Consider the following 18,174-nt stretch of genomic DNA (forward strand, 5'->3'; position numbering starts at 1 on the left):
CGGCGCAGCCGAAACGAAGACGATCGCGGGACCGAATTCTCAACGAAAACAAAGAAACAACGCAAGGAACGGGCGCAAGAGAGACGGACAAGACAGACACCGCTCGACGCGCATGGGAGAGAGAACTGTAGGGGGAACAAGTCAGCAGCGTGAGCAGGGAGAGAACGCCGTCAAAGGTGGAAACCCCCTTCGCACGTTGAGTTTGTAGACGTCGCGGGCGTTGTTTGCGTCATAATGTTGCGTATTCACGAGTAAACAAAAACAAAGGCACGTCTACAATACGAACTTGTATATTTTAAACAAAAACGTTGCCAGGCGACCAGGGCAGCAGCGACGAGGCGACTGACGTAACTTGGGCACGGCCGCCGTGTTTCCAACGCACGTCCTGGGCGCATACACACAGACGATCGGCCAAGGTCAGGAATGCGCTTTGCCGTAGCTTGAGTTCACCGGCCGCATTCGGCGCCAGCACCCTACACGACGTCAACGTGGACTTTGAGCCTTGAGCACGCTCGCTCGGCGCTGTTGCAAGTCTCTCTCGCTTCTCACCGTGGCGCCGATCTCAATTTACCCCCCAAAACAACGGGCTCTATATAATCGTTACGTCCGCTCGAGGCATTTTCGAGCCATAAAAACACCGGGCTTCTTATAAGTGTTGCGTCCGCTCGAGGCCGCACATAGCGGGCTCAGCCCAACACCGCAGAATTGGTCACGCTTAATGGCGATTCAAGGGCCGCTTATATGCAGTACCTCGTGGTGGAATAAAAATAGACCGTTTATGTGCCCGACGTTATACGGGACTTGAGAGTGCAGTGGCGTCACTCCGCATCGCGTCATGCTTCTTTCGCGGTGTTCCCAGATTTTGCCAAGAGTTTGATCCGAGACTCCTCTTTGAGAGTGGCCGTTTCGAGGGGGGGGGGGGGGGGGTTGAGGAGGCGGTGGCGCGCCGGCGTCTCATGATACTTGTTTTTTTTTTTTTTTTTGTCCGTTTCGCATGCTTGTTCAGCCTACTGCTAGCGCTGTGAATTCCCGCTGTCGTCTGAAAGCGGCCGCGCGCGCGCCGTATTAATTAACGTGCTGGTTTGTGACACTGCGATTGGCCATTCCAATATTTTCGCAAGACGCAAACCTGGTATTCAGGTAGAAGCAGCACGACCAGCACGAAAGGTTTTACTTGTCTTGATGGTGATGATATCCTCTATCAATGGCTCACACGTTCTGGTCGTCTGATAGCTGCGTTCATTGGCGCTTCGGTGTCGCTTTTGCCGGATGAATTAGTCGAATTTCATTGCACTATCATAACTACCATAAGCCGCTTTTTTTTTAGTTCTCAACGCGGCAAATTTGCTCTTCGCAGGAAGGACTTCAATTCTCCCGTCTCACGCTATGGCGTGTCTCCTTTAAATAAAAAGCTTGATATTAGAATTTCTGTAATTGATGCTGTAATTACTATGTTTTAGTCCCGTTTCGCTGCCTGGCGCTACAGAAAAAAATTATGAAAGCGGCAACCAGATATCGCACTTCCCTTATTTGTGAGGATTTTCGGAAGCATTTCTTGAAACACCCGTTATAGCACTGTACACTTTACAGATACTCTTTTTTTTTCTTGTTTCCTTGTGTTTATTTGCCCATTTGCTGATTTTTTAAAGGTTTATTTATTTACTATAGACTCAAACGAAGAAAGGAAATTGCAGTGGCACGTCAATTTCGTCTAATTATTTGCCCGTTATTGCATCTCGCCGCCGAAGTACGGAAGTTAACCCTGAATGATGCGGACGTACGATGAAAAACTTGGGTTTATTTACACTAGGCGCATTAGGAGAATCTAGTGAATAGACTGCAGATATACATAGTTTCGGCCGGCAGCATAGCGTACGCTGCGGACCACGGCCAGTAGAAGACGACCCGTCGTTCGATGGTTGTGCTTCTTATGAAGCTTTACAACACGTCACTCCCAGCCAATCAAGAACTGGGGCGAGTGATGTCATGTTCGTCCAATCGGCAGTCCCAGACAGGTGGCGTCACTTTCGGCCAATGGGAGACCCAGAGCCGTGTTGCCGGGGGACTGCACTCCCTGTAGAGTTGATTCATTGTGAAAGCGCCCGCCTCGACATTCAATGCCTCCTTGCATCATGTTGCGTCATGGCGAGGCCATGGACCCCGGGTCGATGAACGTGCAATGTGAACCACCTCGGCTCCGGCGCGAAGGCGTCCCTCACAGGATGACTCACACTCCCATGCCGCTGAGGGAATGCCACACTGATGCACTGAAAAGCTGGATGCTGAAATGGTGCGCAGTTCGTATCTAGCACCGCGTTTCATCTGACTATGCTACTTAAATGTTCACACTCCTGCTGTAAACAAATAAAGTTGGCGAAGCGCAGGAGAAGCGCATGTTGCCTACTACCGCTAGCGAGTGACGTCAGCCGAGCAGCCAGCATGTGTGGGCTGCGCGACAGTTGGCCTGGGCGCCGCGCCACGATGACAGAATCCCTCACTCTAGCGAAGTATCAGGCGCCACGGCGACCTCCTTGCCAGGCGTCACGCGTTTCCGGCGCATACGCTAGTCTTGTTTTGAAAGCGTCCGCCTACAGCTCACAGCAAGCTGCTCAGTAGCATAGAGGACAGATTACTCCGGAGCAGCGTAAAATATAGATCGAGTTTACCGCGCGCGATAAATGTGCAACGCCAGCGAGTGAGTCTGTGGATGACCCAAACGCCGGCTGACAATAAGGTAAGCATTTCGTAACGTCGTATATCTTTTTAATGGGTCTGGTATTGCGGGTTTATTTGTAGCTTTGAAATGTCTGTTTTGGAACTCGATTGTCGCCAAGCTATTAAATATCAAAACAAAAATTATTATAGTTAACTGTGACTATTCGCACACAAATGGGTTTATTCGTTTGTTCGGTGCGTGTGCGTTCAAAACGGGAAGTATTATTCTGCGGTTCGTGCGTATGTGTCACTTTAGCTACCCGTTATGTGTTCATGGTTCTTAGCGTTCTTGCTCAATATAAAGAAACCCTAGCTGTTAGCGCGAAGAGCAAGCGCTTGTGTTATTTGTACTCACGAAAACGAAACTTTCGGTGTCAGCATAAATAACCAGATTCTGTGGTTCATAACGAACGTGTTACGTACAGTTTCACATTCCACAGCTCTCTGTTCTTCGCATTCGTCGTGGTAGCATAACGGCGAACGACCTCTGCTCAACTCCAGGGGGCGGATTCGGTTTCCAGCCACGGCGGCCGCACTTAAATGGAGCCTAAAAGCGGAAACGCCTGCGTACTTATATTAAGTGCACGTTAAGAATAAGTTAATATTCAGACGGCGACGGGACTGGTCTGCAAGTCAAAGTCTGATTTTAGAGGCGTTATCCTGATATCATGTTCAGAGGCGGAATGAATGAACCATATGGCACCATCCTGAAAGGCCTCGAGGGCGCCTATGAGGCACAGCTGGCGTGCTCCAAAGGATTGCGGAGTCCCCCCTCTGCAGGGTCTAATGATGGCGGCTTGGTTCCCGCACGTAAAACCCAATCTTATTGTGAAACAAAAAACTATGATGCCACGTCATGTTTTCTCAAATATTCTTTTTTCTTCTTTAAGACTTTCGGTACGGTACACAGAACTTTATTTAAAGATCCGCAGAAGAGCCACCCCTTAGGGTGACACCGCGGGCCGCTCCCACGTGGGGACAGTTAGACCTAGCCTAACCGCCGCATCGCAGGCTCTCTGGACAGCCCAAATTTGTTGCCGATATTCCGAACTCTTGAAGGCCGAGCTCCAGTTCTGCTCTGTGAGGTCCTTATCCCCACCTAACGGGGGGCACCGCCAAAGCATGTGCTCTAAATCGCACGTTCCCCCGCAGCCAGGGCATATTTAAGACTTCTCGCTCATAAATATGTTCCTGCTAGTAGGAAAACGACACCTACAGAACAGTTAGAAACGGTAGTAGTCTACCGGTAGTTTTCTAGTATTCTATCGCCCTATGCGTTCCTCCTCTCTTTTTTGCTTTTTTTTAATGTCGAAAGCGTGCGTGTGCACAGTGAAGCCCGACCCGGCTCAATCTCTCGCATATGCCATATTTTGGCATTATCCTTCGTTTCCGCACACAAATGCACGTTTTAATTTAAACGAATCCCGAAGCTTCTTCAGTTCACAATTGGGAGGAAAGATGGTACCGAGAAAAAAAATTGGAGAGGCATTTGTCAGTCCAGATATCAGCGATACACACCCTCTTCCGCGCAAACCTTTTCGCTCCGCGAAGAGAGCAGACTGCTGATGGCGTCTGTGCGTGGCAGCCATAGGTGGAATGACTCACTTTTATCTCGAGGGCGTCGACCCTTCTACGCCTCGCGTTACACATCATATTGAGCGCGGCATTACTGTTGTGCCCACTGACCCAATCGGCAATATGACATGAGTATTTGCAATTGCCAGCTTCATAATTATACTTTGCGAAATGGCGTTGTCGAACAATTAGAAATATTTTGACTGTCTATTGGAGCATTGTTTTCTTGTGTAAAGTGATGATGATGAGGTTTGCCATACTCCTTTTGTCTGTTTCCTTATTCGCACAGTTACTGTCCTTGATTCGTCCCTCATCCTCTAAAAGAACCATTGTCCACTGTCGGATGTTTTCCAATGTCTGATTTGATTAACTTATATTTAATTATGAACGTAATTATTACTTTCAAATCTCAATTGCACCGATTGTTTCTCTGCTAACATTTGTTACGCAGCGAGCGTCTCTTTAAGAGATATAATTCGAAATAGCTTTAGTTTCCCTTGCGTGAGCTTACATGTTTTAACGCACATATTCAACAAAAAGTAAGGATTTTTATCACACAACGTTTGTTTCTTGAAATTTTATTTTTATATATTTATTGAACTATTCTTTTTTCGTAGTCACTGGGCCCAACCGGACTTGCTTAAAATGAGTACTTCACTATTTCCAACATTAGTCGCGAAAAAGTAGAGAATGGGTCAACTGAGTAACTTAAAAACGCTTCTGTGTGTGTCATTTGACCCCCGTAGGAGTGTTATCGGCAAGAGTCGTCTGACTGCCTCATGAGTGGTAGTGTGATCCTTCGGATAGGAGTCCTTCCACTCTTCCGAGAGGGTCAGGAACACTCGGACGCACCAAGATAAACACCGTGACTCCTTAAAAAAAGTCGTCTACGTGGCAAGTCAGAACTCTCCGAAAAGAGTCACCTATACTGTTTTTTTTTTCTTAGAGTGTAGGACTCTACTGTGGGCTTGATCATTGTACTTTATGTGTGTATGCTCTTTCTTTTCCCCTTCCACGTTCTGTTACAAGCAACGGAACGGTTCTTTTTCAGCGGGGGCAATGCCACGCACGCTTCTTCTCTCATTTTTTATGAACTAGTGCGTTGCACGACTGGCTTTTTGTTTCCGGGGCACAGGTTCGCCCAAATAAAAATTTCAACGCCAAAGGCATGGTCAATATGCGGACAGTGCTACCGCTCATATCAGATAGTTTTTTTTCTCAGCAAACCAAATGGATAAAAATGCAATAGTTTCCTAGTTTAATAAGGTCAAGCCTGCTCCAACAATTTTTGGCAATACGTTCATCTCACGAAAGCAGGTCAAACCTTCGTTGCAATGCAAGTGTGGGAAGCCAAACACAGGCTGTATTCAGTACTTAATCTTGCATATTATTGGCATTTAGCTCATTACCATTCGAACACTTTATTTTGGGCATTGTGTCGGAAGAGAATGAAAAACTAGAAAAAATATTTTTGACCTGAATGGGAACGTTACCCAAACGCTATTTATTATTTATTTTCTGAGTGAACACAGCACACACGTTTTATCAGTTTTCGGTACAAGGGCAAGTTGACAATCAAAAACAAATGACTTCAGGCGACGTCAGCATCCTGGTATATCTCAGTTTCTGAATTCAAAGAACTAAACTTCCAGAAGTATGAATACACTACACCATGCTCCTCTCACTGACAGAGCGCAGCTTTCATGGCCGATCTGTCGAAATGCAAAAGGATGCCTCAGAGAATAAACAAAAAAAAACGCCAGGCCTGCGCTGAAACCGCAGCACAGTCACAGCGAAAGCTGGAAGAGCGGCGTTTCTAGAGCCCGTTGTAAGCTCTCTTGGGGCTACAGTACAAGTACACTAGATAGGTACCCACAACACCATAAATCACAATTTTTGTGAAGTTGGGAAGCACCTTCTAAGCCATTATTTGTCATTCTGCGGAGAAGCGAGGCACCAGCTACACGCCTGTAAGGCATTATGTGAACTTTGTTGACGCGACGACTAATGACGATGAAGAATTATGGCTCAGCTCTTTGTAATGGGTTGGACGCTTTAAACGGCCCACCAGTTACGTAATTTGCATTGGGTGGCACCCAGTCGCTATTTCCCTCTCCCGTCATGCTGTATAACATACGTTGACGTGGGAGAGGGGGGGGGGGGCGTGAAGAACTTTACTGAGACCCCGAGGAAATGGATCATGCGCTTATGGGCTTCCTTGGCAACCAATACAAGTGCACTTGCGAGGAACCCACTCCGCTATAAATCATTGTAATTTTACTGAGACCCCGAGGAAATGGCTCATGCGCTTATGGGCTTCCTTGGCAACCAATACAAGTGCACTTGCGAGAACCCACTACGCTATAAATCATTGTAATTTTTTAGAAGTAGGGCAGCAGGCACTGTGCCATTTTTCGTCATTCTACGGAGAACGTTGGTACCTGCTTAACGCATGTAAGGCATTATGCGCACTTTATTGATGCTGTGCCTGATGACGATGAAGAATTATGGCAGAGCCCTTTGCAATGGGTTGGAAGCATTCAACAACCTACTCGTTGCGCAATTCGCTTTGTGTGACGCCTGGTTACAGAATTCGCGTTGTGCGACGCTTGGTGCTCATTTTACTCTTCTACCACGCTATATTGCATTTGCTAATGTGGTTCCTTCCCGACATGAAGCCTGTATAGGACCTTTTTGCAAAGCAGTTTCAAGCACCGGCATGGCTCAGAGGTTGAATACTGGGCTCCCACGCAGAGGGCCCAGGTACGAACCTCGTTCCCTCCTGAAATGTTTTTCTTATTTCGTTTTTTTTTTCTTATTTCGAGCGATACTGGTTACGGACACCGGCAGCGGCGGCGGCGGACAGCTACGGCGCCAAAAACGGCCGGTGAAATGATCTCATAACAGCTTCCACTGTAAAAATACGTTCTTTGCCGTCAAAGTCATGCCAAACCACTTAACAAGTCTTCGGATGCACCTTGTGTACTGCTTTTTTCACTTCCATATATCCAAAAAAGGGTGCGACAATTATTCACGGTTTCAATATTTCTCCGAAGCAAAGATTTCCTTTTGTTTAGTTTGTCTCCACGGCGCAAAAATTTCCGGAAATTTTGCAACCACACAGAAACGGTTTCAGGGCGGCTAGGTTTACTGTTTATAGTCACGACCTGTATGCTCAGCCCGCCCATTCGGCAAATCAGTATCGTTCATTTTGACTCAAACAGGTTCCGCACTTTACCCATTTCCTTTTTGAAACTAAGTTTTTAAACAAACATTACTGTTAGGAATTCACCAATCCCGCTTGGAATTATTATAATAGTATCAAGACAAATTGCATCAGCCAACTCGCCTTTGTTTTAGTTGTATTAAGGAATTCCTGTTTCTCGCCACATTCGGGACAGATACCAACTCAGACTTGACAGCTCTGCAACAGCTCCACGTACTTAACGTAGGCAGCAAAACAAACGTGTTATAGTTTGAATCAATGCCCTTTATTTGTGACCCTAAAGAGAGGTGCGTATTTATGAGTAGTAAAAATATTTAGGCCCAAGCCAAGTAATAGTCCCTTACAGTGTGATACAGCACTGAGGAAGGCAGTGCAAAGAAGGTGTAGCCGTGGAAAGGGTAGTGTCCTGTTCATGTTATCCATGAAATAACGCTCATACCGCGTGCAATTTTCTGATGCTCGTTCTGCTGCTGCGCTATCTCCGCAAGCCAGACGGTTTTATCTGCACGATGACTCACGTCCTGTTTCTTGAACCCGCTTTGCGTGGATACGTGTAATACCCGCTTTTTCTTCTCTCTTAGACCATTCGGTTCCGCCTTCGCTCTGCAGATAGCTGCCAGCAGCGCTACAGAGTGGTCACTGAGAAACTGCGCGGGCAACGAAGAGATTGACGAAGACAAGCATGTCGAATAACCGTTCTTCCGGCCGGTGCAAGGTGTACCTCTGTTGTACGTCGCTACAGCCGGGAAACTGCATCAATGACGCCATCAACTCGTTTTCCAAAGGCAACTCGTGGGCCCAGCACTGGCTGCTCGTGTTCGACTACGGCCAGAACGACGTGCTGATCTGCGACGCCGACAACCACGGAGGAGAGCTGACGGGTCGCACCTACTGGAAAAAGAGGGCTGCGCTAGAGAACTACGAAAAGAAGGTAAGATCCGAAGGTAAAATGCGGTTTCATGCGAAGCAATCGGCGCGTAGTTGTCTATGCTGCATTTTTTTTGGCTTTTAGCCAAGCGTGACGGAGGTGGATCGACGTGTTTTTGTAAGCGCAGTAGTTGTGTGCACATCGTGACATTCCGAGCCACGTCGATACACTGGCGTTTAAAGGACAAATTATGATCTGACGTAACGTCAGCAATCGCTTTAGAGCACAGACCAGAGTATTATCGAAAAGAAGTGCACTTTACAGTGCGATGATGTGTGAATATCATAAGTAACTGTCGTTAGCGTATTCCTCCGGGGTCGAACAACGCTTGAATATAGCTTGCTGAATTATAGGAATACCAATGTAACGTTTATCAGACTTCTGTGAAAGCAGAACCAACACTAGAACCACAACTGACGTTAACTCGGCATGTCTCCTGTGTCATATCAGTATATATGTGATCTTTGTTGCTTTGTTACAAAATTAGAGAGCCAGCGCTTTCACCACAATCGACGCTGCACCGACATTACGCCTGCACAGGGTCTTCTTCCAAAGCAGTTTCAACACGTGGCGTAGTTCTGTGGTAGAATGCCTGACAGCCTCGCAGAATGCTGGGGTTCGATTCCTGCTGGGATCCTGATGTTTATGCTTTGCATTCTAGGGCACCGCGCCGTTGCGGCAGGCTTTCCTCTTACTGTGGCGGAATAGCAGGGAGGCAAAACTTTCTTTAGTAGGTTGGACGACGACAGAGGATCAACACGTCCGCTCAGTTCGAACACATCACGAAGACTGCTTTATTTGTACACTATTTGCAGTGCTCTCGTAGATAGAGAAAATGAAAAGGAAAATAGAAATACAAAGGCACAAGCACAGTCAAAAGAGCTTTCTCTGCACCCCGCACGTGCAACACACTTGAAGAGCAGATGCAGAAAACGCTTTCCCTGTGTTGGATGACGGCTGTTGCGAGCGGCCTTTGGAGGCACCAGAGACTCCGGAGGAAGAGGCCTGAGGAAGGCAAACTTAACAGAGGTTTTATTTACATGGGCGAGCAGTTTGTTTCTACATGACGATTTCGTCCTACAGGACGAGGATTTCGTGTCTACATCACGACGATTGCGCGTCGAATGAGCCCGCGGGGGCTCGTTTTAAAGGGTCTCTTTTTCCAGATCCCTAGACGGTGGAATTTCTGCAAGTTGGGACAGTCGAATCGCGTCCCACACAGCACTAATGAGGGTGCCACCCACACTCGCCCAGGTCAGCGTCGTCGACTGGGGCGTAGGCCACCGCAGTCTGCTGCTGTTGCACCAAAGGGTGCAACCTGTGGTCCCCGCCATGTGAAGGCCGTAGGGCGATGGGTCCCACTCTCGGACAGCCGGCCGCAACAAAAGGTCTGCAGCTCCGAAGCACCTTGTCGATATAAGTGGGGCTGATTGTCATCCGCGCGGACGCCGCTGTCTCGTCAAGGTAGATTTGGCGACAGGAAACCAATCCGGTTGACTCGTCGAACCTTGGTATGTCGGACTGCATGGCGCCTCGCTTCTCGTCTCGGGAGGACAATACAAGTGCCTAAACCGCTGTCAACAGGCAAGCAGCCCTTCGACACCCGGGTCGAAGAACAGGGACGCCGCTTCCTTTTTCAGCGCAGAGACTGATCGTAACACGGCACATGAGGCGTTCAGTGTTCTTTCACGGGCTGCGTAGGTCGTAAAACGACGATGTCACAGACGTTCTCCCGTACCGGCCGTCGCCTCCAGATTGCGGGCCGCTGCGTTTGCAACGCCGAAAACGCGTCCCCCCGAGTTGCCCTTCTTCCTCCTTTTCGCCGCGGGGTTTTCCAATTAAAGCTGCTCCGAAGTGGGGGGCCGCTTCCCAATATTCGACAAATACGACACCTAGCGAGAGCGGGCCATTAGGCAGCGCGCTGCGGAGCCAGGGGCTGTAGGTCCGAATTAGAGCTGTGCATAGGCCGTAATTCCTAGCCCGAGCCCGGCCCGGGCCCGCTGACTTTGTCGAAGGCCCGCCCGAGCCCGACGGCAAAGGGCTGCGAGCCCGCCCGGCCCGGCCCGACGTACAAAAACACAATCCCGAACACGGACCGGCTTTTTGAAGGTACGCTGCGAAAACAAAACATCATTTTCCGGTAATTTGGCATTTTATTGAGCCTATCAGATATGATCATACGACACACGACGAACAGTCTCTATTACACAGATTAGAAATTACAAGTAGACGGCCTCATGCCAGCAAGAATGGAGTTCGCCCGCCAAAGCCGTCACGTGTATGGGGTATGCCCATGCAAGCGTCAGCTTGCACGAAGGCGATCTACGTCGGGTAGCGTGGATTATCACTCATATGGGATTTGGCCTTAAATTTAACGCGAACAGTCGCGTGGCGCCGTCACTAGCCCAGGTGGTGTTCTCTGTTGGTCGGAGTGCAACAGAGGCAGTGCTTTACCTGCTCCCCTTTTGTTTAAAGTAGGAATGGAAAGGAAAAGCGGTAAAGGGCGGTGGCGGAAAAGGCGCTGTATGCGTGCTGGAAAACAATTCCCGCTCATTTTCTATATTTCGGGCTTGAGTCGGGCTTTGCGCCGGGCCCGAGTCCGGCCCGATAAAACTCCAGGTTGCCGAGCCAGGCCCGGGCCCGAGGTGAAAATACGTCGGCCCGCCCGAGCCCGGCCCGCGGGCCGGGTCGGGCTCGGGCTTTCGGGCTACCCGGAGCCCGTGCACACCTCTAGTCCGAATCCCCGGTCGTTCTCTTCGGATTTTTTTTCTTCAGAATTATTTTTATTTGTTGCTTTTATTTATACATACATACTATTGCGGGACATGGCGGCGACGGAAAAAGTTTGCCGAGAGTGTTCATTAAATGCTGTCGTAATAAAACCTAACATTATCGCGAACAGGCACGCGCTATCTTCATTTTCTTGGCAGTGAAGAAGAATAACTTTTATTGGGGAAAAGGGAAGGAGTCTAGGAGCTAGATGGGTGGGGCCCCATGTCCAAGGCTCCACTGGCTTGTGCCGCCAGCCGGACATGGTCCAGGAGCGCTAGTTGCACCTCCGGGTCCGAGCTAGCGAGGAGTGCCTCCCATTGCTCCAAAGAGTTTTCTATGTGGTACTTATGCTGTAGGCAGTTGAGTTTATTTGGCCTTTTACTGCAACCCCATGAGATATGGTAGAGGGTTGGTGGCGAGTCGCGACACCACGGACAATCGCGCCCATACAACGTCGAGCGGAGCACCAGCCTCCCTCCCAATTACCACCACTCCACACTACACACGATGGCCTTCGCGAGGAGGAAGACAGTGACCCTGCTCGGATGGCTCCGCGAGAGCTTCTTGCTCATCAGCGATGCGCACGGCAGAAATATGGCGTCCCCCACAAATCTCTTAAAGGGGAAGACGCAGTGGACCTCCGTAGAGTTCAAACGGGGGTCTATCCAAATTTGTTGCGATTGCACAAAATTTTTGGCAGTGAAGCTGTTTAAGCTATCGGTAACTTGTGCTCTCTCATGCGGTGCTACTTAGGTGGGTGTGCGCTACAAGCATCGGGAAGCCCCACTAACGAGTGCAGCATGTGTGAGCGTTAAACGAACACTATGCTTGGCGAAGTGAAGCACGTGAAACACTTGAGAGAGAGAAATAGAGAGAAAGAGAAAAGATAGAGTAGTCGATAAAAAGAAAGAAAAATAGAGAGAACTGAAGGGAAGAAAGACGTAAAAATTGAAAGACCGACAAAGACATAGAAAGAGATAGGGAGAAACAGGCACAAAAAGTAGATACAAGAAAAACATAGAGAGCAAGACAAAACGACAGAAGAAAGAGAGAAAGAAAGAGAGAGAAAAGCAGAGAGAAAGGCTGAAAGAAATAGGAAGAGGAATCGGTAAATAGAGAGAGAGAAAGAGAGAGAATTAGAGGGAAGAATGATAGAAAAAGCGAGAAAGAGAAGGAAATAGAGAGCGAAAGAAAGAAATTGAAAAAAAAGATACAAAAAAGAGATACAAGATACAGAGAGAAAAAGAGAGAAACAAGTAAGGCCATACAGCCTAATCCAGCTTCACTCTTGGCGCCACTAGTGCGAAACTGCCGTAATTTTTCTTTCGTCTTTAGTGCTCTTTGCTGTTTAGCATTCGCGAACCGCTCGCGCCATATCAGCGCGGCGGTTCGCGCTGAGCAGTCCTGAGCAGTCCAGGGACGTAGCCAGAAATTTTTTTCGGGGGGGGGGGGGGTTCAACCATGCTTTATGTATGTTCGTGCGTGCGTTTGTATGTGTGCATGTATGTATACGCAAGCAAAACTGAAAAATTTCGGGGGGCGGTTTGAACCCCCCCAACCCCCCCCCCCCCCCCCTGGCTACGCCCCTGGAGCAGTCCATGTTGCCCGGTAACATAAATACCGGTATCAAACTGCTCTCGAAAGCGAAACTTGATGCTAAATAGTCGTCATCAAGGTCCCGGTATTGAAAAATATTCATTTATAGGCGCTTATAGGCATTTATGCGCAAACGCCACAAATAGGCATTTAGGCACTATAAAAACACCATAAAAGCTTTTCTTAACCTCTAATTCATGCTCATTTATCAAAGTGTGGTGATAGGACCGCAAGGAACAAAATATGCAATTGCCTAAAATCCGGTCTCTACACATAATCACCTCGTGGTTTTGGGACGTAAAACCCCACATATTATTATCGCGTTTAGAGGACCAAGGTCCGTTCTAGACATAAAGGGGGCGATGAGAGGACTGGCAGCGCGAATGCCGCTTGTTTCCCTGGAGCGGCCGTGTTCTCTTAAAGCAGCGTTTTCTAGAGTTATGCGAGACCGGATCCAAAAGCTGCCATCCTTACTTGGTGAAACACTCCTATGTTTTGCTATCGCATTCCTTGCCTCGCCCTAGCAGTGAAACTGTGATTTTTATTTTCTCTTTGTTTTCACAAAATCTAGACTACAGTAGGAATGGCAGTTTAGGTCATTTTACTACAGTGAGACAGTTTCGCTCCGTTTACTTGACTACTTCAAACAACGTTTAGTTCACAAAATCCTCGAATGCCGACAACCATTCTGGTTTTACTTCCTGTGCTCGGCACACTTGACGCATCTAAGCTAAATTGTGAACCTTGTTCTTGAAATGACACGCATTGACATGGCCGTGATATGAAGTATACTACTTGCCATGCAATATGCAGGCTCAGTAGTTACAAGACCAGGTGGTAAGTGTGGATGTCTACTGCATACATGTAACTGACATCGCGTGAAATTGTTAACAATTTTTTTTATTGCGATAGCAATTATATGGGCATTCTCGGCTGGAAAATGTCCGTCCCCGTCGCCGTCATTCACCGTATATATATAACTATTATATATATAGAAAAGCCACAAAGAAAAATAATTCAGAAATTCTTTCCGACGCGCGGAATCGAACGGGCGACCTGTCGCATTGCAGCCCTCCGCTTCAGACGTTAGGCCACGACAGCACCGTCTTTCAGCCTGCTAACGGCGAGCTACTTATATACACCATGTAATTCAGCATGCTCTCTTAGTGGCCACATAGATGGCGCGACGTGCGCGCGTGTGGCGCGCTTTAAAGATCGTCGCCCCGCTCCTGCGAACGCCGTTGCTCTTCGCTCTACAGGGCGTGGTGGCTTTCGTGCGCTTATCTCGAGGAAAGAAGGGGCGGCCGGTGGGGTGCTTCGCTTCGCTCGCTGCAGCGGCCGCGTTTGCGAAAGGAGCGCGCTGTTCAAACAGAAATAAGTAACAACTGTGACAATTAGTTCGCGCTCGTCTTGTGTGCACCTGTTCGTTTGTTTCGTGCGTCCTGCTTTATGTTTGAGCAGTGCGCTTCAAGTGTCGAGCTGTGACGCATTAGTTCGCGCTCGTCCTGTGTGCGTTCTTTTCGTGCGTCCTTTGGGCTCGAGCGACGCGCTGGCAATTTCGAGCTGCTTTCCGTTCTTCGCGTTACATTACAATTTATTGCTATCGCAATCATTGCTTCGCCGTTGCGGCGAAACTGTGACTTTTTCTAATAAGACTCAAGGTCAAATGTCCCTCTGAGAACCACTCCCAATGCTCATGGCCAGTCAGGTGGAATATGACGCCTTTAAAACTGCGCGTGGAAGCAATCGCGTTCAGAAGCATGTCGCGTTTTCGACCGCGCTGCTGGTTTACTCAAGAATTTATTTTGGTTCAACCAATCGGTTTGAGACGCTTGGGTTGTAAACAACGCTGACTCTGAGTCTGCGTCCAACTATTCGCATAAAGATGGGCAATTGACGCCAATCGACTTGTTCTGTATAAGTTTCAAGAGAAGCTTCATCGCCCCACAAAATGGCGTTGTAGGTGTGAACACTGATAGAAAGAAACTCAGACGGCCCCTTATACATTCACCTCAGAGAGCTCGGAGGCGAAAGCCATCCTCTTCTTTTTCTTATTAGTCAATGCATTGATCCACCGCCCACCCCCTCCGAAGCGTTCGGCACCTAACGTGGTTTCGCACTGCCTCCAAGATCGAAGGCATTGCAAGCTTTCTGCACGTCACCTAGTTTTGCACTGCCTCCGTGACCAGCCCACCTTTCACCAAGGCATGATATCATTTGATGACGTTAAGAGATGACTTAATGGTAACGTCACAAATTTTGGCGATGTCTGACGTCCTGATGATGTCATAAGGCTAAGTCATCACGTGATGACTTTTTGCATCAGTCGTTTGACGCCAACGCCGCGGACCAACGTTCGAGGCCGACGATCAATTTTCGCATTCGATGAGGCATTTAAGGCTTTCGCCTTAAAACGCGGTGCCCGCCGGTGCTCCGAAATGCGGTTGTACACAAATCTGCCTCTCTAAAGTGCGCCGGTCACTAAGGCATTTGTATGCGCAGTTTTTCAATAATTGATGCTCTCTCGATTACGGGCTTGTCGGCGATCAGCCGTTTGTGATATGGCAATCTGACCTTTTATCTAGGTGACTTGCCATTTCATTGTTGCCTGGTTATGAACGCATGACCGTCTTTGTTGCCTGTAGCAACTGATGTGTTGCGCTTCAAGACGCGTGGATGACGTCCACTTTCTAGCTTGGAGAAAAGAAACATCTAAAAGGGAGCATTGCGCCATGCGAAAGAAAGGAAGAGAAGAGAAGTAGTGCGTCAGGCATGCACACGCCAACGTTCGCTTGCCCCCATTTTCCCGATAGGGCAAGGACTCCTAGATTTTTCTCTTCCAGCAATGTCATAGAGCTAAATTATTTGTATGGATAGACCTTATTTATGACAGGTATGCGTAATATCGCATAATAAACGTGCCTGCGTGCACTATAAGAGAGTGTCATGCGCGGTAGACTTCCATGAAGCTAGGGAACAACACAACGACGTGCAGTACTATTTACTCCGGTATTGTTGTATTTAAAACACAGAGGAACGATGCATGATGCCTGAACATTATCTGCATCATTTCATGTCCCCACGCGACTATCTTCATCCTCTTTCATATACAACATTTCCCCGGTTAATCAAAAAAAACACGGCTGATCCATCCGTCATAGGAATCGGTATAACACGAAAGTGAAACGTGTCTACACAGATGTATCGCTTGTCGTGTAGTGATATGTGAGAGCTTGTACAATGTCTATTCGTGTTTGGCAGCTGTAGCATCGATTGGCGTGGGTGCACCCATGTTGACGCCTAGTTCGTAGACGTTTTTAGCTTGAGCCGCAAACGCGTGCGTCCTGCTGGCCTCTCTCTCGCTCCACCAAGGCACGACATTCGCCCGTCGAAATCGTGTCCTTTCATCAACGCGTATTGAAGCAGTTTTGTTAGTCCGTGCTCTCGCAATCAAAGTATTTGGCGGCGGAGAATTCCATTGGTGCATGTGGAAGCTGCACTACTCCGGTGAGCCGGCGCACGCTAACGCGAAGCGAAAGGCAAAGAACGTAACTGCGTCTAGGGTGCTTCGGCGACGTTAGCGCGGCCAGTGTCCCTCGCTGGTATAGAGGCGATTTAATCATGACCTCTGATATCGCGAGCAATCTCGGAGTAAGCGCTAGTAAGTGCCGATCGTGACGCATTACATCTTTTGACCTCTCACAGACGGCGGCACCGTCCCGCTCCGCCCCGCCTACCTACACCGCCAACAGAGAGCACAGTGCGAGAGCGAATGTGTGAAAGATATAAGGTGCGTTCGTGAAGTGTCCAGCATCTTCCAGCTAGCTTAGTCGGTCTAGCGTCGGGCGCTTACCGTCGCGGTCGCAACGTCGTGTGTTTGATTCCCAGTGGCGGATCTTTTTCCTGGTTTTTTTCTTTCTCACCCGATGGCGTCCATTTTATGAACGTCATATCCTGTAACGGAAGTACTTGGTGGACCCCGGCATAAAACACTTTCGTGGTAAAAAACTATCGCTTGAGTAACGCATAGTCCCTGAGCTTCAACGGAGTTTTTTTAACTCGTGCGCTTTTCCGTGGTAGATGGTCTGTCATTTTGTCCTGCAGTGAAGACGGCTGAATAATTGATTCACAGCTGGCTTGTGCTGCTATTTCTTGCTGTGATGTAGATGGGCAGTCAGCATGTTGTTCACTCGCAGGAAATGTACTACCTTGAAGAGGCTCGTCAGGCAGTAGTAGAGTTCACCTCTAGAATACCAGGTCGATTGCCTGTGAGCTTTTCCGCAGGTTCTGGGTGTTTCGCTTGAAATTTGGAGGCGTTCCACACTCGACCGTCATCCAAAAGAAATGAAGCTGGCCCTCGTTGCTCAATAATCTTCTTTGGTTCCTGAAATCGCCAAGATGTTTTCCCGTGAACTAACGACCGTCTCACGCGGACGTAGTCGCCGGCGGCAAAATGTCTTGTGAGCCCAGGTGAAAATGATTCCCATTCCCAACTGGGTTATGAAACCTGGAAATTTTTCCAGGCTGGAAAATTTCCCAGCTGGAGATGGGAAAATTTCCAGCCTGGAAAAATTTCCAGGTTCCATAACCCAGCTGGGAATGGAAATATTTCCAGCAAATATTTCCAGCAGGAAATGGCAAAATTTCTAGTTGGAATCCTTCATTCCCAGCTGGAAATGGAAGAGTTTCCAGATTTGACCTCGCGGCTATCGCATGCGTCTTAGCATGGTTCCTACAGGACCTGTTCGTCCAGTGAACTGCACACAGTCAAAGAACATGGTGGTGAAATTTAACAGCATTTACTTGAACGCTTGTAGCAAGTGTTGGAACATATCTCGAGATGTAGAATGAGTTTGCTCATATCCTCGTACACCACCTGAAAAAAAATATACATAGTGAGCAAACATCAAAACCACAATGACCCATAAAACTCAATTCTAGCAAAAGTATAGTTTTACCAAATCACATGAACAGCATCAATACAGCTTTCAAAAGCAGTACCACAAAAGTCAATGCAGTGCAAAGCAAAGGTGAGCAAGATCTGATGAGCACTGCGGTTCATACTGTAGGTGCTATGTAACGATTATTTATATCGACCTTAAACTACTCCGAATAGGCGTCCAATGAGTACACTCGAACATATGTAATTACTCGCGTTTGTTGCATAGACGCATGCGCACCAGTAGACACAAGCATTGCACGGCACAGGGCTACTGGAGACAAAGGATGCATACACAAACTGGCCTGTAGTGTACTTCGCGCATATATAAACATTACCAGGTAACATGACACCGTGATAACGAAGCCCACAAACATTCGGGACAAACGTTCACTTATACTTGAAATACATAAGTGCAACTTA

General features: G+C 48.1%; 1 protein-coding gene across 2 annotated transcripts in view; it reads left to right on the plus strand.

Moving 5' to 3' along the window:
- Window positions 1-2,632: 2,632 nt before the first annotated feature.
- Window positions 2,633-18,174, plus strand: part of LOC119390638 (uncharacterized) — a 36,682-nt gene continuing 21,140 nt past the window's right edge. The window contains exons 1-2 of one of the 2 annotated variants that reach the window (XM_037658246.2): window positions 2,633-2,734; window positions 8,098-8,447. In XM_037658246.2, coding sequence (XP_037514174.1) covers window positions 8,199-8,447 — 249 coding nt within the window. In that variant the 5' untranslated portion in view covers window positions 2,633-2,734; window positions 8,098-8,198. The remainder of the gene's footprint in view (window positions 2,735-8,097; window positions 8,448-18,174) is intronic. The other variant, XM_037658247.2, reaches the window with a different exon arrangement.

This window comes from Rhipicephalus sanguineus, chromosome 4, assembly GCF_013339695.2.
Source record: "Rhipicephalus sanguineus isolate Rsan-2018 chromosome 4, BIME_Rsan_1.4, whole genome shotgun sequence".
NCBI lineage: Eukaryota > Metazoa > Arthropoda > Arachnida > Ixodida > Ixodidae > Rhipicephalus > Rhipicephalus sanguineus.